A 23,379-nucleotide genomic window follows, 5' to 3' on the forward strand; every position below is an offset into this window, starting at 1 on the left:
CTTATTAACTTTCAGTATTCAAAATACACTATTTTGTGGGGAAAAAAAAGTTCTCCAAACAGTAACCACACAACCACACACACACCTCTATATATGCTTTAAACTAGCTTTGAAAAGACTCATAAGCTTTAGCTAGCTGGTTTTTACACTGCTCTTTATATTCACAGATAATCCTGGGTGGCTTGGGCAGATGTTGAGGTCCTCAAGGGAGAGTGTGGGCAGGCATTCACTACAGCACGAGCAGCTGTGCTTTTGTGTGTTTGTGTATAGGGGTATGTAAGAACTAATTTGATAAAAGGTCTGTTGATGAAAAAAAAATTTTGAAAATTAGCAATCTAAATACATAACTGATATTATTTTCACATTTGCACTAACTAGTCAACTAACCTATGCCTAAAAACATTTAATGATAGGTAATCACTATCTCGTGAGGCCACCCATATCTTTGGGCAGCTATTAACTATTAGATTTCAGTTAACAATGAGAAACAAACTTCTCTCCTGTTCTTCCACTCACTGGTCCTAATTTACTTCTTAGGATTATACAGAACAAACAAATCCAATTTCCCTTCCACATGACAATTCTTTCGATTCTAAGACTAATACCTCACTTTTCTACATTTTCTCTTTCCCATACCATCTTAGATACTCTCCATTTAATATACTTATACCCAGAATTAAGTGCAACACACCCAGGAAAATCTTATCCATGAGTATAGCACATATAACATTTTTACTCAAAATAGCACACACCCAGGAAAAAGAATTCCCCTTAGTCTGTTACTCAAGTGACACTGCTGACTCATATTGGGTTTACTGTTGGTTATAGATCTCTGGTTTACCTATATTGTTTCAAAGCTATTTCTTTCCTTTTATTTATGCAGCTGAATTTTTGAATGCAAGGGTAGTACATAATGTATATTCCTTTCACATCGCATATTTTGAGAGTCCATTTTCTCAGTATTTGAAATCTTTTTGGATACTATTCTACTATCCAGAAGTCTGTGATAGAATTCCTAGCTTTGTGCCATTGACAAACTTTATTACCATGCATTTTACATCTTCATCTGGTTCAAAAAAAAAAATATTGAACAGGGCAAATACTGAGAAGATATCTCATACTAAAAGACTACCTTCATAGGTAGCCACATCCCTCTTGGTCAGTATTCTTTAGGTATATGCTACCAGTTTCTTGTATCTCACCATACCACTGTTAAGCTTATCATTCTCCATTTGATCCATAAGAACGATCATAGCATACTTAAATATATCACCTGCTCTAACTGCACAGTACCTTATTTATCATGAAAGTAACCGAGACAGTATGAGAGAATTTGAGTTTATAAGCAATCACCTGTATTTAGGCACTCTATCAATGACACATTACAGTAATCACTACTTTTTTTTTTTAAAAAGTCTTCATAATCCACCTCTGTAATCTATTTTAGAACTTAACAAGAATCAAAACTATTCTCACCAGGGATTAGCTTACAGAATCATCTGGTTCTTACTTCGAAAACAGGAACTATGCTGTATGATTCCACTCTTCTGGAACCTTTTTCATCTCTTCAATTTCTTACACATCACTGAAAAAAATACAGTGATCTCACTGGCAAGGCCAACCGTCTTAGTAGCCAGAAACATTATGTAGTTCAGTGATTCTTAACTAGGAGTGACTGTGCCATGCCCAGGGAATATCTTACGATGTCTGGAGATATTTTTGGTTGTCAAGACTGGGGAGCACTACTGTCATCTAGTGGGTAGAGGCCAGGAAAGCTGCTAGCATGCTACAATGCACAGGACAACTTCCCACAACAAATAATTATCTGCTCCAAGTGCCAAGGCTGCTGAAACTGAAAAATCCTGATATAGTCAAGTGTCTTACTAATCACACAAAGAACCCATTTTCAATATTCATAGTAGGAGGGCTTCCAGAATAAAAAATTACTGGTCTAAAAACTTCATGAGTCTATCTGTAACACTTTTGAAAGATTTTAGTTATTATAAGTTGCAAAGTGTCAGGCCTATTGCTTAATACCCAAGTAACCTTTTACAAGTGACATGGCCCTCTGGGCCCCACCTTCTTCCATCTGTAAAATGCAGTTAAAGTCAACACATTTTACAAGGTTGTGAACATCAAGTGAGATAATGTGAAAGTGTTTAATAAATGGTAAAGCACTGGGGTTACCTGGTGGCTCAGTCGGTTAGTGTCTGACTTTAGCTCAGGTTGTGATCTCACAGTTTGTCAGTTCAAGCCCCACATAGGGCTCCCTGGTGTCAGCACAGAGCTTGCTTTGGATCCTCTGTTCGCCCCTGCTCTCTGTCCCTGCCCTGCTTGTGCTCTCTCACTCAAAAATAAATAAACGTTAAAAAAAAAAATGGTAAAGCACTATTTATATTTAGGTTATAATTACATAGTCTCATATAAGGAGCAAACACAGGATTCCATATCTACTTCCTTATAGGTCTTCTCTACTAATCCTGGTTCCATGCTCTGTAACAACACAGAATAAATCTATTCCTTCTTCAAATACAGAATCTTCACGCATATCTTCTTCTAAGTTAAATATCTCTAATTTCTGCAATGATTTTCATATGTTATCTGTCTTTATCCTTTTGGAGAAAGGTGAAAAATGCCCTCTTTCCCATCAGTTGCTATGTTTAAATCCTTTACTTTCCATTAGGTCCCAGTTCAAATGCACCTTGAACATAAAGTCTTCCACTGTGAAACATAACTTCTTTCTCCTGTTTCTCTTTTGAAGTTTCATAGCATTTTATCTGGGGTGCTCAGGGAAGGCCACGTGGTCAGTGACATGGGCTTAGGCTTTAAAATAAGATTAATTAAGGTTCAAATCCTGGCTCCTGACTCAAGATATTACTATGAACAAATTTCTGACATTCAGTTTCTTCATCTGTAATATGAAGCTATCATCCAATTTTTAATAGAGCTGCTAGAACCAAGTGAGGTGTCACAGGTATAAGACCTAACAGAGTGCCAAGTACACAGTGGGAATTAAATAAGTGTTCCTTGTTCTCCTCCACCTCTCACTTCCTATTTAATTTATTTTTAAAGTTCATTTTGAGGGAGAGAGAAAGCAGATGGGAAGGGGAGAGAGAGAGAGGGAGAGAGAGAATCCCAAGCAGGCTCCACACTGTCAGAGTAGAGCCCAATGTGGGACTTGAACTCACAAACCATGAGATCATGACCTGAGCTAAAATCAAGAGTTGGTTGCTTAACCAGGAGCCATCCGGATGCTCCTCACTTCCTATTTTAAGTAACAATTTATGTAAATCTTATTTCCTTTAAGATTACATGCTTCTTGAAGGCAGAATCATGCCAATTTCCCTCTTCTCCCTCCTACTTCTTACAGCTTCCCTCCTTCATAATTCCAAGTGCTAAAATTTAATGGTGTTCAGAATATGAATGTGACATGTCTCCTTGCTTCTCAACCACCTTGGTTATTCTACTCCAGATACTCTTTAGATAGTCAATCTCTCTCAATTTCTTTAAAGTTCAACATATAATTGGTTTACTGAATTAACTACATGAATATATGACATTCTCATCAACAGAATGATTAAAAAACAGAGTACCACAATAAAAGTATAAGATTTACTGGACTCTCATCAAAGCCTCTATAAGGTCCCTCCTTATATGTTAAGTAAAACTCAATTCTAAATCATGGTAAGATGAAAACCTATACTCTGGACTTTTTTTAAGGATTTTTTTTTTTTAATTTTAAGTACAACTACACCCCAATGTGGGGCTCGAATTCACAATCCTAAGATCAACAAGACTCACATGCTCTACCAACTGGAGCCTACCAGGTGCCCCATATCGTATTGAACTTTGAATCTTAAAAGGATTACTGTTCTTAACTTTGGCAGACTACAAATATACAGTTAATATCATGAATGTTAACCCAATTTTAAAATAACCATTAAAGCAAAGCCAAAATACTACTAGATTTTTGCCAAAAGAACAAAGGTAAAGAATTCTTTTCTTTTAGAAGGAACAAATTTGCACTAATTCATTTATGCCTGCTCATCTCTGCAGTGCCAATGTATATTCACAAACCTAAAAGATGGCTGGCTGGACCATGAGAACAAAAACCAGACCACTGAACTGAGAGGAATAAACTAATTAGAATAAAAGCGATAATATGGGTCTTATTACATGTATGTGTATTTTATAATTAATAACGATTGCCATCCCTGTTAAAGTGTTCATAAATATCAAGGTATAGTCTTTCATCTAATTATTACAAAGAGCAAGAAATGGTCAATCCTAGTTTTTATAAATCAAAAGTAAATCTATCTTTCACCAAATTGCGTTCTGGTAATTATTTCTTCTGCATCTTCTGTAAACAAACATTTATAACAAAATTACATTAAGTTATAAATAAATCAAGAAGTTTGTAACTTTAGAAATTATTACCTGTTTGCCTTTACTAACTTCATTTCCACAAGTGGAAAGTTCTTCAAGAATCACTGTGCAGTGTGTTATTAAACTTGTTGTCTGTGAGGTCGACAAGGGATCCCAAATGAATTCTACAAAGTCTGAAACAAAAGTTTCAGTAGTGTACAATTTATTTCCTAGATTGCTTTGCCTGTCACGTGTAAATAATTCAGGTCTTCAGAAAAGACTTCCCTCCTTTGTATTAAAATCCATGCCATTCATTACCATTATGTATTTGCATACATTTTCAATTTCCTTGTCCTTTTTGGGCTCTGCTGAACTTGGCTCACTCAATCACAGCCCTAGTTAAATCCACTGGTTATTGAGTCTGTGGCTCCAACTATGTGGCTAAAACATGGCTAGAAAAAAATACACTTTAAATTTATCACTGTGAAACCCCAGTGAACTCTTCAAGCTGTCTAGTAATCATTGTTTCCCTGGCCCATTCCCCCTCCCTCCCATGCAGATGATTATTTCCTGTGCTTTCCTTCCTCTTCACTCTGTTAATGGACTTGACTCTTCTAGATGACTATTTACTTTTTTTCTTCTCTTCCCTTGCTCTCATCTTCAGCTGATTACTTCCTCAACGATGAGAAAATAGATCAGAAGAGATGTTCTACAAAGGACTACCACAGAATCTACACACCTACCTGCATCTATACCCACATATTCTTGTCTTCCATTCTCATGGATAAAGCACCACACTCCTCGCTAAGGCCAATCTTTTATTTGTGCAAAAGGTATCAACCCCTTTGGCTTACTGGAAGATTCTGTTCCCAGAATTCTACCCTCTTTATTTAAATATTTTTAAAATATTTATTTTTGAGAGACGGTGCGGGGGGCGGGGAGCAGGCAGAGAGGGAGACACAGAACTCGAAGCAGGCTGCAGGCTCTGTGCTGCCAGCATAGAGCTCAATATGGGGCTTGAATTCACAAACTGTGAGATCACAACCTGAGCTGAAGTCAGGTGTTTAACTGACTGAGCCACTCAGGCACCCCCAGAATTCTGCCCTCTTAACTCCGGTATTGCCATTGCTTCTACTGGATCTTCCCCATCAGTCTCCAATTATTCTCTTATATTAAAAATAATGCCTCCCTTGACCCTTCTTTCCCCTCTACTACGGCCTTATTTCTTTCCTTCATTTTATAATAATTCTTCAAAAAACTCTCTGAACTGTCTATTTCCAATTTATCTCCTCCTATTAACTCTCGAATACACTTCAATTAGGCCTCATCTCCAACCATTCTACCTAAACAACTACTTTTACCATCGCAAAACCTAATGGTTGATTCTAGTCCCCATCTGATTTATCTGCAACAGTTGATTATTTCCCTCACAAACATTTTTAAAAATTTTTATTTATTTTTGAGAGAGAAAGAGAGAGGGAGAGAGAGAACAAATGCAGGAGGGGTAGAGAGAGAGAATCCCCAAAAGGCTCTGCCCTATCAGTGCAGAGCCCCATATTGGGCTCAAATCCACGAGCCACAAGATCATGACCTGAGCCACCCAGGCATCACCAAACATTTTTTTTCTTGGCGTCCGGGATACCACTCCGAGTTTCGCACCTACCTCTCTGGTCTCCTTTGCTGGCTGCCTTTCATCTCTTTTGACTTTAAAAACGCTGGAGTACCTCAGGACTCAGCTCACTTACCTTCTCTTTCCTATTCATGTTTATCCCTTAGTATTTAAGGTCAGTTTTGCAGCTTTAAATGTCATCCACGTGCTGATAAATTCCAAATTTATGTCTGCTACTTGGACCTCTCCTTTATGCTGATATATTCAACAACCTAGCTGATATCTCTACCTGGATGGTAGGCATCAGAAACTCAACATTTGTCAAACTGAGCTCCTGATAACACCTCCTTGGACCCTAAAGCTCCTCTCAGTCTTTTCCATTTCAGGAAATGGCGAATCTGTCCTTCCAAATGCTCAGGCCCAATCCCATGCGGGCATTCTTAATTCCTCTCTTGCTCACACAACCAATCCATTCTCAAACTGTTAGTGCTGTCTTTGAAATGTATGCTTAATTCGACCACTTTTCAGCACCTCCACTTTTAACACTCTAGTCGAAGCCAGTATCACCTGTTGCTTAATTACTGCAAAAGCTTAAGTAGTCTGCCCACTGTTCATTCTCAACACGGTAACTACAGCGATTCTGTTAAAATGTTAGGCAGATAGTATCATTCCTCTGTTCAAAACTCTCTGGGCACCTGGGTGGCTCAGTCAGTTAAGCACCCAACTTCAGCTCAAGTCATGATCTCGTGGTTTATGAGTTCAAGCCCTGCATCAAGCTCTCTGCTGTCAGCACAGAGCCCACTTAGGATTCTTTGTCCACCTCTCTCTCTGCCCCTCTCCTGCTTGTTCTCTCTCTCTCAAAGTAAGTATACTTAAAAAAAATAACTCTTCAATTACTTCTCACTTTTTCACTTACAATAAAAAAAATGAAGTCCTTACAAATGATTATAAGGACTCACATAATGTAGCTCATGCCATTTTGTTAACTTCTACCTGCTTTCCACCCTTCCTCACTCTAGTATAGCTACACTGGCCTATGTGCTGTTTTTCAATCAAATTAGGCCAGCTCCTGCCTCAGGGCCTTTGTATTTGCTGTTTCCACTGCCTTGGATTCTGTTTCCTCAGATATTCATATGGCCCACTTCTTCCTTTCGGAATTGGCCAATCTATTTTATTTTATTTATTTATTTTTTATTTTAGAGGGAAAGCGTACATGAGTGGGGAAGAGAGGGAGAGGGAGAGAGAATCTTAAGGAAAATCTTAAGCTGGCTCTAGTCTAGGGAAGAGCCCAACGTGGTACTCTATGCCATGTCCCTGGGATCATGACCTGAGCTGAAATCAAGAGTTGGACGCTCAACTGACTGAGCCACCGAGGCACCCCTAGCCAATCTATTTTACATTGCACTCCTCTTCAATAATTCGTATCCCTTTCCCTTACCTCTTCATCTTAGCCCTCATAACTAATATGTTCTAGATTTTATTTATCTTGTTTATTTTTTTTTTTACAGAATATAAGCTCCTGGAGGGAAGGGATTATTATTCACTATATATGCTGAAGCAACAACAGGGTCTGACATAGGACAGACCCTTGTAAAACACAAGTTAAATAACAGAAAAAATGAAATAGGTTAAAAAAAAAAAAGCAAAAAACAAAACAGTGATTTCTCAAGCATCTGGTAAGTTAGGCTTCTAACAACTTTAGAGATAACTGGTCAACTAATACTGAGAGCCTACTATGTACCTAATGTTCAGTACAAGAGACAGCATAAACAAGATTATTAGGTAGGTAGCTGCCTTTGAAGAACTCTAATGGCAAATACATTTATATCAGCAATTACAATTCAATGTGTAAGTATCACTACAAGTTCAGAGTGCTACAGGAACCCAGAAAGGTGTGCCTAAACCAGTTCCTAGAAGTGATGTTCATACTGAGTCCTAACAGATAAAGAGGAGTTAGCAAGATAGAAGAAGTGGGCTGGGAGGTTTGTCAAAAGGATGAAACACAGAAGATACAAGAAGAATACAGCTGAAATACACAAGTGGGGATGAGGGAAAAGAGGAGTGGAGCTTAGCAAGAGATGGGGTTGGAGAATTACTAAGCAGAGAGGTGATTCTGAAAGACTAAGAAAGTCATGTTAAAGAGTTTAGACTTCATCCCAAGGGCAGTTAAGAATAATAAAGTGTTTTAAGTGAGGTATGACAGAAGGAGATTCACATTTTAGACAGATTACTTTGGTTGTTGTATAGAAAATAGGTTAGAAAATGGAAAAAAACCAGATGTGGCAATTGCTTATGGAAGGAAGGAAGGAAGGAAAGAAGGAAGGAAGGAAGGAAGGAAGGAAGGAAGATGGAGGAGCAAATGACTTGAAAGTCCTGGTTTGAATACACGGGTAGATAGATGGAGATGTCACTTTCTAGACAAGGAATATAAGAAGAACAGATCTACAGCAAAGGATTTAAGTATGATCTGACATGTGGACTGTGAGGTGTCTGTTGAACATCCAAGTGGATGTATTCGGAAGGTACTTTGATAAGAAAGATCCGGATTTTCTCCAGTTCCTTTGGACTTAAAATTGTGTAGAGGAGTACCATCCAAAGTAACTTTCTAAATGATGGAAAAAACACATTATATCTGCACTATTTGATGGACACAACCTACATATGACTACTAAGAATTTAGTGTCATTAGTGTGACTGAGGGACTGAATTTTAATTTTTATTTCGTTGAAATGTGTATTTTAATAACCACAGTTACTGGTTACCACAATGAACACAAATATAGATAACACTAAAACAGAGTATGAAATAGCCTAGGGGTTCATGAAGAGTACAAGGGCATCCAGGACAGAACTTAAGAATAAATACACAGTATTAATTTCTCATAATTCTACTTACTTGAGGTTTAATTTTAAGTGAAGTATTTGGAGTTTTCAGAAGAGTATTTAAATCAGTCATATATATTCTGTGCTATCATTAAGACAACTAGATAAAAGTAGTAACTTAATACAACCATGACTGCACTGCAAGATATGCTGAGAAAAATCTTAAAGTTTTAGCCAAATTGGCTAAGAAGCAATAGAAAGTAGTTGCTTCATCATTTAAGACAGTTCTATAGACTTTGCTATCAAAATCCATTCTCAGGGCCATGGTGAAACAGATCTTTATCAAGTACAATTTCAGTTTAAATAAGCCTTCAGACTGAAGCACAAGCATCAATGCTAAATGCAGATATGAAGATGTAGTAATGTTTTTTAAAGAAAAAATAACAAGGGGCGCCTGGGCGGCTCAGTCAGTTAAGTGTCTGGCTTTGGCTGGGGTCACAATCTTGCAGTTGGTTGAGTTCAAGCCCCTCGTCATGCTCTGTGCTGACAGCTCAGAGTCTGGAGCCTGCTTTGGATTCTGTGTCTCCCTCTCTCTCTCTGCCCCTCCCCTGCTCATGCTCTGTCTTGCTCTCTCAAAAATAAACAAACGTTAAAAAAAAAATAACAAGAAAGGGGAAGAAGTCAAGGGAAAGGAAGAAATACATGCAGTAGGAATCAAATAAATGACTTAGGGGTTATAAAAGCAACACTAATGTCACAAATGCTAAAGGCTGAAGAATACTAGCTAGTCTGGTAGCCAATCACTTGTGCAAACAAGCTCTTTTAACCACCTTCAATTATGACATCTCTTGATTTTTAATGCATATTACTTTCCCTGTATTTGAAAACTTCTGATAAAAGAATCTGTGACTGTAACAGAAATTAATGACCTTCGATCTGCCTCTGCCAGAGAACAATTTAATTTTATCAAGTTTACAAAGCAGTACCTGTAAGTCGAGGAATAACTGTTTTATTGATGATAGCAGACATGATTTTCTTATCAGAACCATCTTCCTTCTTTGAATCTTCCATACTGCTAGCCATATATTCTTCTATAGATGTGAACCATGGCATCTGTTTTAAGCCTACAGCATCAAACTTATAAATAAAATTATTAAAGTTATCAATAAATTCTTACACAGTTTATTTTTAAAAAGTTAATTTTTTCAGTAATCACTAGAGCTTTTCTGAGGAAAAAAAAAAAAGAGTAATTCCATATTTTAACCCCCTGTATAAAGCACTAGACCAAGGGTAGGCAGGATGGCATGACTAGGACAAGATGTCTCAAAAATATGACAGAAAACTACATTCCATGCATCATTCATATGACAAACATGCCAAAAATGCCATATTCAGAACCTACCACACTTTACTACTGAAAAAAAAAATACACATTTGTAAGAATATCACTTAAAATAAATACAGATTTTGTTTACAAAAATTCAATTTACATCATACAAAATTCACTTTTGGTTCCCTCAATTCTCATAGGCACAAATGTGTATTTTATAGGTGGTTTAGCTTATGAGGCAAGTAGCAGATGGCCAATTATGATCTGTTGAATGAATGAATGAATGAACAGACCTCCACTAGGTGTAACAGAGTACTCAATTTGGCCTGAGTGCTTAACAATGAGGCTCCTGTGCAACAAACTGCTTACCATTTTCTTAGGGATAAGCTTAGTTTCTATATTATGAAGACTGCCTGGCCCTGAACCCAACACAGTGAACAACAGACATGCATGACTGGGGCAGAGAAAGATAAAAGGACATGGTTCTGTTGCCTTCACTTCGTTAAATTTTTATCTTCAGTTTTCCTCTATTCTTACAACTTTGTTTTCTCATTTCCATTTTCTTACTAGGCACATCCACATGGATGTTCCACTATCATTTCAGCATCCATGTACAAAGTAAAACTTCCTTCAAAATCTTTTTCCCTCTGGAAAGTTCCCGTTTCTATTAATGGAACTACCGCTGTTCTAATAACCCAGAATCAAAACACTGGGGTCACCTTTCAATGTGGTGTGTTAAGGTTATTCTTGGTATTTTACTAATTCTTTAATTTTAATTCCAATATAGTTAAAATAGTTATATTAGTTTCAGGTATACAATATAGTGATTCCATAATTCCATACATCACTCAGTGCTCATCACAAGTGCACTCCTTAATCCTCATTGCCTACTTCACCCATTCCCCTAACCCTCTCCCTTCTGATAACCATCAGTTTGTTCTCCACAGTTACAAGTATATTTCTTGATTTGTCTCTTTTTCCTTTGCTCATTTGTTTCTTAAATTCCACATTTGAGTGAAGTCATATAGTATTTGTCTTCCTCTGACTTATTTCACTTGGCATTATACTCTCTAGCTCCATCCATGTTGTTGCATATGGCAAGGTTTCATTCTTTTTTATGGCTGAGTAATATTCCATTGTGTATATAGAGACACACACACATATCCCACATCTTCTTTATCCTTTCATCAGTCGAAGGACACTTAGGCTGCTTCCATACCGTGGCTACTGTAAATAACGCTACTACAAACGTCGGGGTGCGTGTATGAATTAACGTTTTTGTATTTTGGGAGTAAATACCCAGTAGTGTAATTACTGGATCAGAGGGTAGTTCTATTTTTTAACTTTTTGAGGAACTTCCATACCATTTTCCATAGTGGCTGCACCAGTTTGCATTCCCATCAACAGTGCATGAAGATTCCTTTTTTCTGCACATCCTCGCCATCACTTGTTTCTTGTGTTTTTTATTTTAGCCATTCTGACAGGTTTAAAGTGATGTCTCACTGTGGTTTTGATTTGTATTTCCCTAATGATCAATTATGTTGAGCATCTTTTCATGTGTCTGTTGGTTGTGTGGATGTCTTCTTTGGAGAAATGTCTATTCGTGTCTTCTGCCCAATTGTTAATTGCATTGTTTGTTTTTTTGAGGGTGTTGAACTGTGTAAGTTCTTCATACATTTTATTTAAAAAAAAAATTTTTTTTTTAACGTTTTATTTTTGAGACAGAGAGAGACAGAGCATGAACGGGGGAGGGGCAGAGAGAGAGGGAGACACAGAATCGGAAGCAGGCTCCAGGCTCTGAGCCATCAGCCCAGAGCCCGACACGGGGCTCGAACTCACGGTCCGCGAGATCGTGACCTGAGCCGAAGTTGGACGTTTAACCGACTGAGCCACCCAGGCACCCCAGTTCTTCATACATTTTAGATGCTAACCCTAATTTATTAGATATGTCATTTGCAAATATCTTCTCCTGTTCAGTAGGCTGCCTTTTAGTTTTGTTGTTTCCTTCACTGTGCAGAAGCTTTTTACTGATTCTTAATTCACAAAACCTCCTATAATCAACCCTTTATTTCTCTTCCCTTTATCACTATCACTGTATGTAAGGGATTCACTACCTTGGACTTGGGCTACAGCAATAGCCTTCCAGTATTATCTCACCTGTTTCTTCCCTCCAAGTTAGCCAGCTGCTAGGACTTCCTAAAACACTACTTTCATAATTCTACTCTTCCCATTATTTATCAAAATAAGTTCCTATCTCTTAATTTAGGATCTGAACCTCTATGAAGCCTCTAGCTCCTGAACTAGGATTTCTCCTTACGTACCTTTACAAAAAAAGTTTTCCTTTTTTTCTCCTGTTTTAAATCTTATATAACCTTCAAATCCTCATTTAAATCCCTCCTCAGTGTAGCTTTCCAAACCAAATAGTCCCAATATAGCATCTCCAACTTCAAAACTCTTGGTACCTATATCACACAGACTAAAATTCTTAAAAGCTAATACTACCTTCACATTTTTCAATGATTTAAAAATGACCTTAACTTACCATAGAAGAAGCTGAAAGACAACAAAAAAGTGTTTCCTTGACAGACGTTTAGTGCTATTCAGCCTTAAATATAAGGGAAGAACCAAGAAAACATGAATACAGACTACTACCCCAAAGCACTAATTATCAATCCCAACTCTGTGTATTTTAAAGCTAACCTAATAACAAGGGCACTTCAGTAATGAACAGGACAGAATTATTTCTTTCACATGTTAAGCTTAAATACCTTAAGAGGATTCCAATCAATCAACTGAAGTCGGATTAGAGGATTTAAAAGCTTCGGTATGCATAAACTAATGAAAGCTTCATAATAAGAATCAGGAAACTTTTCTCGCCATTGTTGAAATTTCAACAAAATATTTTGGATATTACAAAAATCATCATGTACATCTTCAAAAATCTGCTTGTGATCCCGTAAAATTTCACCTGTAAACAAAAGGAGTCTCTGTATATTTTGCATTTTAAGTTTGTGAGCTTTGCTTCCTGTAAACATCATCACGTGTAACGACGTATGTACTCAACAGAGCTGAAAACTTTCCTTTGATATTAACAGATAAATTACCTTTTATTTTTAAAAAATCACTTTAATAGCAATACTGACACTAACAAAATCGACCACTTATCGATTCCCTGCTATTTCAGCATCATAACTATCTTCTCTACAAGGTAGGTGTGACTATTTATAAGACAAAAAAACGAGCAAACAACATGATACTCAGGGAGGTCTATGGATCTAAGATCACACAAAATAGAGACAGTCTTCAAACCCATCTGTTTGACTGTAAAACCCACATTAAAAAAAATTTTTTTTAACTTTTATTTATTATTTGAGAGACAAAGTGGGGGATTGGAAGGGGCAGAGAGAGAGAGAGAGAATCTGAAGCAGGCTCCAGGCTCTGAGCTGTCAGCACAGAGCCTGACGCAGGGCTCGAGACCATGAGCTGTGAGATCATGACCAACCTGAGCCAAAGTTGGGCACTTAACAGACTACACCACCCAGGCGGCCCTGTAAAGCCCACGTTCTTTCAAATATGTGACATTTTACCTATGAATCACTAAAATAATGTTATTAAATTTAAATGTTTTATTTATTTTCAAAAGATTTTAAGTAATCTTTACCCTAAACATGGGCTCTAACTCCTAACCCTGAGATCAAGAGTCGCATGCTCTACCAACTGAGCCAACCAGACACCCCTAAATTTAATTGTTTTCAATTAAAAATGATAATATAGAAGGTATACAATAGAGAAATGAAACCAAATTGTTCATGGCTCCTTTATAAAAAATAAGAAAAGCTGAGGGAAAAAACTATAAGGATGCAGAAAACTCACAATGTTCCTCCATTTTATCCCATTTTTTCAAAGGTAGGAAAAATCTTTTTTTTTTTTTTTTTTTTTTTTTTTAAGTAAACTCTACCCCCAGTGTGCAACTCGAACTCATGACCCCAAGATCACAAGTCATATGCTCTATGGACTGAGCCAGCCAGGCACCCCAGGAAGTCTTAAAGGGGAAAAAAATGTGTTCCTTTTTCCTTGAATTTCCCCAACGATATTTAAGAGCAATCACAGCAAAGCATTTCCTACCATTTCGATACTTCAAATTAAGACATATTAGAAACCTGGTAACTGACCTTGGGTTTTTTGGAAGTCAATCATGTCTGCTGAAGACAGTTCATCATCACTAGATGTCCCTTCCTGATGATCACAATTCCCAGAAAGTGCCCTTGCTTGTCTTCTTTGTGACCTATGTTTTGCAATAAACCAAAAACAAATTTAAAACAGTTCCTAAAAACAAAAAAAAAAAACCAGTTCCTGCTGAAAAGAAATACTTTAAAACAAAAACTAGGAGTCATCATTTATTTACAATGTCTAGAATATATACCATATTATTATTATTAGCACACAATTTTGTTATTATTTTTGGCATTTTAGCTTCGTTAATCTGAATTGGTGGTTCTCCCTCTTTTTCTTAAAGTACATTCCCATGGGCTACCCAGATTTTAAAGAGGGGGTAACAATATAATAACTTCTAGTTATAAGCAAGTCCCAGACCAATAAATGCCATCTTACCCATTCCTTTTAAACCCTGGGGGTAAGGACTGTTTAACTAAATTTTGGTTTTATGTCATTCTCACAAATTAATGTTCAGTTACGGTTATTATACCATATGGGCTAACTATGGTTAAGTAGTGAAAAATACTTGCTCAAGTCTTCACTTTATATATAGCTACCTTCGAGATTCAATCTCTTCCAAAATCCATGGAGTTTTTTCACCTACAGCCAAACTTCCATTTGTTGATGTCTCAGCTTTGCCTGTTAACAAATAAAATTAATTTCATGCTGCAAATTCTTAAAAGAAATAAAATGAAACATTCTGAAAACAAAAGTTGTATTTTGGGTGTATATACATGTAGGTATATATATAAACACACTTACTTTGCTTAAATCGCATACTTCATCATATAACGAAATTATAATGTTAACTCCCTATCACAATATTGATAGGCATTGAGTCTGCTAGCCTAAGATACCCTGGCTGGTGAATATAGTTCAGCACTTGAGAACAGTAATAAAATTCTACCGTGTTTCTTTTTCTTGTATTCTTTTTCAGGTGTTTTCACCAGTTGTTTTTTTTTTTTTTTTTTTTTTTTCTCATCCCTGAATTACTAGAAATATTTGCATTACCAGTAAGTTATTCATATTATTTGTTACTTTGGTATGTACCATAATTTATAACTAACTACAAGTCATGTGTTTGAAAGTCACTTTGCTTTAATCAGCTACTTGGTTACGATCTCATCTCCTTCACTATTCCCCAACAGAACCTAATCAAAGGAAGGCATCTCTGAAAATACAAAACCAGTGTGAGAACTAAAAGGCAGCATCCAAATCTTATTTGAGATCTTACAGATGATTCTCTACTAAAACCCACCAAAATGTCTTTAACCTCCACACCTAATCCGTGGATCAGCCATGAAATCTTTAAGTTAGATTTCTGACACAGCCTACAGACTTATGTCAACTCATCTCAACAAAGTCATTATATAGCTATATACTGTCTCAAATACCAAATGATTAGAAGTTGTAATTTTTATTTTTTTTTGTCTTAGGCTTAATTCAAGATATTTTGAAGCCTTAGTTCTAAATATTTTGGGGTTTTTGCAAAGAAATAGGTGAAAGGTTAGTGGGAAAATACACAAAAAGGCATTTTTTTATACAGAAATAAAAATATTTTTATTCTCTAGCTGATAAATCATAAATGATATTGAATATTAAAAACACTAACGTGATAATTGTTGTAAATACGTTGATTCATGTTTTAATTCATCTTGCCTGCGTTTCATAAAGGTCATGGCTTGTTTTAAAAGGAGTGCATGCATGGATGACTCTATTTCTTGGATTCTGATAATCTGAAATACACATATAAGTAACATTTTGTAGGTCATCAATAATCAATTATAAAAAGTAATACTCAGATAAGCATATGTATGTGCTCAATACTCATATAAAAGAAACATTTCCAATACTACCACATTTTAATTAAAAAAAGATTGTGAGATACAGACCTGGCTGCCAATACTTTAATATTGATAATCAACTTACTGCACTGAAACAGCTATAAATATCATAAAAAATGAAAGCAAATGGGTTCAAGTCTGGAACATGGATAGGAGTGAATAGATAAGAAATAGGATTTTTTTTTTTTAATTTTTTTTTTTTTTTTTTTTTTTTTTATTTATTTTTGGGACAGAGAGAGACAGAGCATGAACGGGGGAGGGGCAGAGAGAGAGGGAGACACAGAATCGGAAACAGGCTCCAGGCTCCGAGCCATCAGCCCAGAGCCCGACGCGGGGCTCGAACTCACGGACCGCGAGATCGTGACCTGGCTGAAGTCGGACGCTTAACCGACTGCGCCATCCAGGCGCCCCTTTTTTTTTTAATTTTGAGAGAGAAAGCACACGTGCGTGAGTGAGAGAGGGGCGGGTGGGGGGTGGGGTGGGGAGAGAATCCAAAGCAGGCTCTGCACTGTCAGTGTGGAGCCTGATGTGGGGCCTTAACTCACGAACTGTGAGATCATGACTGAGCTGAAATCAAGAGTCGCATACTCAACTGAGCCACCCAGGCACCCCTAAATAGGATTCTTTTTTATTTGAGATATTAGGAGGAGAAAATAAAGGGTACAGATATTTTTCATAAGCCAAGGGGGCAGACTGTAGGAGAGCACTTGAGGAAACTGTTAAATCTGAAAAAAGGGGAGAATGGAAGAGACCTAAACAGACAGGTAAGAAAGCTATGAAGCAAAAATGAATGATTAGTTTCTTACATTTCTTGAGCAACAATTCTCCCCACTCCAATGATGTTCCCATAGCAGCTGCCCTGGGTACATCAATGTGTAGGCCAATGAAACTTTAATTCTTCAAGGATCGATGAATTAAGTTGTATTGCAATAAATACTTCAGAAAGTAACTACCAAGTGACAGTAAAAGGCAGTCAACTTGAAACAACTGGAGAGAAAAAAATCCAATTATTTGGTAATATTTTAAATGTAAATAAAAAGCAATGAAGAAAGTAGAGTGTATTTTTTAAACGGTTTGTCTACTTAAAAAAAAAAAAGTCAACTCAAGACCCAAATGTAAGGACTTAGTATGTATAAAACAAAAGCAGACTTATAAAGGGAAAGAATGATTCATAAATCTGATTAACACAAAAATGTCAAATGATCAGGATGTCAAAAAAAACACTGCAAATGAAATCAAAAGACAAACTGGAAAGTTTACCTATATCAAGTGGCATTAAAAATTTTAAGCAGTAAAGAATTTTCACCATATAAGGAAAAAAAAAAGAAAAATTGCCAATATGAAAAAAGATAAGGCAAAGACAACTCACAAAAAGAGACTGCATGTGTTAATAAAACAAAGGTTTTGTTTGAGATCAAAATAAGTATGTACAAGCAAAAAACATTATTTATTAAAAAAATTTTTTAATGTTATTTTTGAGAGAGAGTGTAAGTGGAGGGGGGGAGGGCAGAGAGAGAGAGAGAGAGAGAGAGAGAGAGAGAGAGAGACAGACAGAAGATCCTAGGCAGGCTCTGTGCTGACAGCAGAGAGCCCAATGTGGGGTTCAAACTCATGAACCATGAAACCATTACCTGAGCCAAAGTTGGATACTTAACTGACTGAGCCACCCAGGTACCCCTGCAAAAATCATTTTTTGAATGAAGTAAGCTAAAAGTAAAACTGATGCAATCTTTCTGGTATTCAAATAATTTAGCAATGTTTCATAAGCCTTAAAAGATATTTAGAAATTTTGACTTAATAATTCACTTTCTAGGAATTTTTTTAAACAAATGGAATTTTAACACAAAAATTTATATACAAAACTTTGTTATTTATAATACCAAAATAATTGCAAAGAAACCCCAACTGTCCAATATTAAGGGGATACTTAATATCACAGCATGTCAAAAATGTGTAGGAAAACCCTGAAGGAAATTAGTTGTGGGATTTTAGACTTTCAAAAAAAAATCTCACGGTAAGGGGATTTCTTTATAAAAAGGAAATATTGTATTTATGACCATGTACCTTTTCATTAAGACAGTCAATTAAATTTTCCACATAAATTTTCATGCTTTTATAGAATTTAAAATTTAGAGCTTGATTTGATGAATTCTCTAGTTTCTGGATGGTACTCTTCGAACTCTTGACATCTTGTATGTATTTTTCATATTCCCTCAGGTGTGAGCGGTGAGTATCCTGTAGCAGTGTTAATCTAAATAAACAAAATAAAAATAAATGAAAACTGCCTTGTTTCTCCAACTTTGATTTCTACCACGATAACTATCAATCTAATGAAATTTTTTTTAAAGCTATCTTACAGAGCCCACCAAGGAAACGGACAAGCCTATAAACCTGTGTTTATGAGACGTGCTGAGCAAAGGACACCACAATGAAAAAGGTCTCAAAGGAAAAGGGAGGAAAGGACACTTACAGGTTTCAGGTGCTTGAGCTAATCAGAGGATAATTTTACAGTGAAAGTTAGTAAGTGTGGATTGATCAGAATTTGTAAACTAGGTGAGTTGCGAGACAATCCAAGGTCTTATATTTGAAATACGGGAATCCATGTGGAGTTACTGTTAAATCAGTTTGTGGTCTTTCTTCGAATATGGGTATTACTGAATAAGCTGGTATTAAAACCATTTGAACATGTTATGATTTGGTACAATTTAATGTTTTATGACTCGATGGTTTTATCTGTCATTAGAATTTGATGTTCTTTCAGGCATATTTCCTGTTTTTGCTGTAGTCCCCCATACACTGCTTTATTGATAACACAGCCTACTTTTATTTTATTTTATTTTTTAAAATTTACATCCAAATTAGCACATAGTGCAACAATGATTTCAGGAGTAGATTCCTTAGTGCCCGTTACCCAACAGCCTACTTTTTTTTTTTTTTTTAACTCTTATTAGTATCACATGTATCAACTAACGTAGCAAGAAACAAATGTCAAATATAATTCAATGTCTGCTTATTTTTTAGAAGTCAGTTATCTCTCTGTATATTTGCCAGTAGAGGAATAAGAAACACTATTTCTTTAAAAATATCTGGAATGTGTTTTCCACTAATATTCGACACTGTGAGTACATTACAATTTGAGAATTAACTACAAATGAAGTAACAAATTCATAGTATGTAGACTTGAACTTTTTAAAAAAAATTCAACTCCTTCAGCTAACTTGCTGTGTATAATGAAAAATCATTAGTAAACACTTGCTTAGACCAAATGTCATCTTTTTTTTTCTTAAAGACCAAAAATGTCTTCTAAGTTTCCCTGGAACAATGACTAATGCGTTTGTCTTTCCAAGTTTTTCTTTGCATTATGTAAAGAATAGAGACAGTTAAGAAATAAGACAATAATGTACAGAAAGCATTAAAAAGCTGCTTTAATTAAGTGGAATATTATTGGTTATAGCAGTAAGATCATAAATACATATTAAATGAAAAAAGCAAGGTAGAGAACAGGGGATATAATGTGCTTTAGTTGTGTATAAAAAATGGGGCAATATAGAAGTATATATGTACTTGTATAGACATACATACAGACTACTTCTGGAATGGAACATAGGAAACCGGGAGGAGTGGTTCTTTGGGGAAGGTGACTTCCTTTTCTCTGTATATCCTTTTGTACCATTTGATTTTGTCTAGACAATAAAAACGTATTTTCTTTTTAAAATAAACTCAGTTAATGAAAAAATAAAATACACTAAATTTAAAAATAAAACCTATCCAGATAAAATGAAATGCTACTCTCTATTAGTGATCTGCTACCTTTTTTCCCTATAATGCATGCAAGACAACTCTCTCAAACACAATTCCAAAAAAGGCAAAAAAACAAGAACTGCTAAGTCCTGAATTATATGCAATTCTACATGCAACAGCTGTAATTCTAGCTCTTTTCTTTCAGTTAACGAAGGACTATCAGAAGGACAGTAAATAGGGAAGTTATTACAAAAATAATACTGAATCAAGGCAATTTTCATCATTTAACATCACTACTGAAAACTAATCATCTAGAATAGAGGTTGGCAAACTTTTTCTGTAAAGGTCCAGATAGGAAATATGGTTGCTGTTGCAACTACTCAATTCTGTGATGTAGCTAAAGCAGCCACAGACAATATGTAAATGCACAAGTATGGCTGTGTCCCAATAAAACTTTACTTACAAAACAGGGAGTGGGTGGGGAGTTTGCCAACTCACTATAATACAGAGGTAGCCTAATATCTAAAAACTGGTATCATCTAAAGACTTTTATGTTTATTTCACTATACAATGCTATTGAATGTCCTTTTCTTTGTCAAACCATATAAATGAACAACTATGACCAATATATTTTAGCTGCAATATAATTAAGAAGTGAAGCTACTTTAAAGCTGATTTATATAAAAGACACAGGGTAAGAAAATTTTGAACCTATTACCAAGTATTAGAAGAAAAGTTCCTAAGTATTAAAAAAAAAAAAAAAAAAAAGGCAAAGAAAACGTTCTTTATGAATACTAACTTTGGCAGGAGAACCAAGTTCTCTCTTTGTATCACATGTTACATAGGACTATTTAAACTTTTCCTATCATACTCATTCTTTCAAATATCTAAAGAAGCACACTAGATTCTGAGTAGTAAAACAGAAAAATATTTAAGACAAAACAACCTATCATGATGGGTTTGCCTTATCTTTAGCAAAACATACTATTTATATTAATACTCTCCACTTAAGAGATAAGTTTTAATAGTAGGAGAATAAAAGTTAGATGTGTCCAGACTGGCAATCTATTTCAAGAGCCATAAAAATATGCATAATTTTACCCAGGTCACCTTTCCTCAGACATTTAAGAAATAATGTAACAGATTAAATAACTTACAAGAACATTCATTATCTTTAGCATTATTTATGAGAGAAAACTTAGAAGTCAGAATGTCCAACAGAGAAATATTTAAGTAAATTATTATAAATCAAGTATATTAACAAAATATGCTTATTTTACTGCAGTCAAAAAACATGTAACAAAATTTATAATCTTAACCTTATTTTTAAGTGTGCAGTACAGTATTAACTTTATGCACACTGTTGTGAACAGAACTCTAGAACTTTTCATCTTGTAAAACTGAAACTTTATACCCACTGATCAACAATTCCTCCTTCCTCTCCTCCTCCTAACCATGGCAACCACCATTCTATTTTCAGTTTCTAAAAGTTTGATACTTTAGAAAGATCATGTAAATAGAGTCAATGTAGTATTTACCTTTTGTGAATGTCTTATTTCATTTAGTCCTCAAGGTTCTTGTTGTAGCATATACTGAGATTTTCTTTTTTAAGATTGATAATACTCCACTGTATGTAAAGATATTTTTTTTTTTTAAAGGTTTATTTATTCTCAGAGAGATAAGCACATGCTTGTGCACAGGGGAGGGGTAGAGAGAGGAGAGGGAGAATCCCAAGCAGGCTCCACGTTGTTAGCGCTCAGCCCTACGCAGGGCTCAATCCCATGAACCCGTAAGATTATGACCTGAGCTGAAACTAAGAGTTGGATGCTCAACTGATGAGGCACCCAGGCGCCCCTGTAAATTGTTTTCTGTCTTGTGTTATTTTGTGCACATACATACAAACACAAAAGTGGAATTGCTGGATCTTATGGTATTTCCATTTTTAATCTCTTGAGGAATCTCCATACTGCTTTTCACAGCTGTGGCACCATTTTACAGTCTCATCAATAGCGTGTAAGGGTTCCCTTTCCTTTGCATCCATGAGAACACTTATTGTTTTCACAGTGGCCATCCTAATCATTGTGGCTTTGATTTATAATTTCCTGATGTTTAGTGATGACCATTTTTTTCATATGTTTTTTTGGCCACTAGTATGTCTACTTTAAGAAATGTCTATTTTTCAGTTGGATTTTTGTTGTTGCTGAGTTGTACGAGTTCCGATACTTTGGATCAGATAGTTTGCAACTCTTTTCTTACTCCACAGTGTGCCTTTTCACCGTTCATTATTTCCTTTGCTGAGCAGAGGCTCTTTAGTTTTAGTTTGATGTAGTCCCACTAGTTTATTTTTGCTTGTATTGCCTATGCTTTTCTTTCTCAAGACTGTTTTGATTATTGGTTTGAATAATCAAAACAGTCTTGAGTCCTTCCAGATTCCATATGAATTTTAGAATTTTTTTCCTATTTCTGCAAAAATTGCCACTGAAAATTTGATAGGGAATGTACTGTATCTGTTGACTGCTTTGGGTAAAACTGGGTATTTTAACAATATTAAGTCTTCTAATCCATGAACATGAAATGTCTATTTATGTCTTCTTCAATTTCTTCCAGCAATGTTTTATAGTTTTCATTGTACAAATCTTTTAACTCCTTCATTAAGTTTATTCCTGAATTTTATTCTTTCTGATGCTATTGTAAATTACTTTTTTTAAACACACTCTTTGGATTTTTTATGGTTAGTCCATAGAACCATAACTTTTTGTGTTGATTTTGTATCCTGCAAATTTGCTGAATTAGTTCTAACAGAGTTGTGTGTGTGTGGAGTCTATTTAGAGTTTATGACATATAAGATCATATCTATATAGAGTTAATTTTACTTCTTCCTTTCTTATTTGGCTGTCCTTTATTTCTTTTACTTGCCTGAATTCTCTGGCTAGGACTTCTAATTCTTTGTTGCACAGAAGTGGCAAGAATAGGGGTCCATGCCTTGTTCCTAATCTTACAGGAAAAGCTTTTGGTTTTTCACCATGGCTTATATTAGTTGTGGGCTCTTCCTATATGGACTTTATTATGTTCATAAATTTCCTTCTATCCCTAGTTGGTTGTTTTTATCATGAAAGGGTATTGAATTTTGTCAGGTGCTTTTTCTGCCATCAACTGAGATGATCATGTGGTTTCTGTCCTTCATCCTGTTAATGTAGTGTATCACACGAACTGATTTTTGCTACCAATCATCCTTGTATTAAGTAGATCTCACTTGGTCATGATGCAGAATCCCTTTAATATGTTGTTGAATTAGGTTTGCTAGTGTTTTGTTGAGGACTTTTGTATCAGTATTAGTCAGGGTTAGTGGCCTATAATTTTCTTGTTAATATTTTTGTCTGGGCTTTGGGATTAAGGTAACACTGACTTCATAAAATGGGTTTGGAAGTGTTCTCTCTTCTTCAGTTTTCTGGA

The 23,379-nt window shown here is 35.7% G+C and overlaps 1 protein-coding gene across 4 annotated transcripts in view; it reads right to left on the bottom strand.

The window, feature by feature from the left end:
• Positions 1-23,379, bottom strand: part of GCFC2 (GC-rich sequence DNA-binding factor 2) — a 47,297-nt gene that overhangs the window by 4,080 nt on the left and 19,838 nt on the right. The window contains exons 6-13 of one of the 4 annotated variants that reach the window (XM_042932816.1): positions 18,250-18,436; positions 15,954-16,077; positions 14,899-14,980; positions 14,299-14,411; positions 12,895-13,094; positions 9,783-9,933; positions 4,438-4,559; positions 1,511-1,585 (exon numbers count right to left, since the gene is read on the bottom strand). In XM_042932816.1, the coding sequence (XP_042788750.1) occupies positions 1,583-1,585; positions 4,438-4,559; positions 9,783-9,933; positions 12,895-13,094; positions 14,299-14,411; positions 14,899-14,980; positions 15,954-16,077; positions 18,250-18,436 (982 nt within the window). In that variant the 3' untranslated portion in view covers positions 1,511-1,582. Of the gene's footprint in view, positions 1-1,510; positions 1,586-4,437; positions 4,818-9,782; positions 9,934-12,894; positions 13,095-14,298; positions 14,412-14,898; positions 14,981-15,953; positions 16,078-18,249; positions 18,437-23,379 lie in introns of those variants that run through there. The other 3 variants (XM_042932818.1, XM_042932817.1, XM_042932819.1) reach the window with 3 other exon arrangements.

This window comes from Panthera leo, chromosome A3 (genome assembly GCF_018350215.1).
Source record: "Panthera leo isolate Ple1 chromosome A3, P.leo_Ple1_pat1.1, whole genome shotgun sequence".
NCBI classification, from domain to species: domain Eukaryota; kingdom Metazoa; phylum Chordata; class Mammalia; order Carnivora; family Felidae; genus Panthera; species Panthera leo.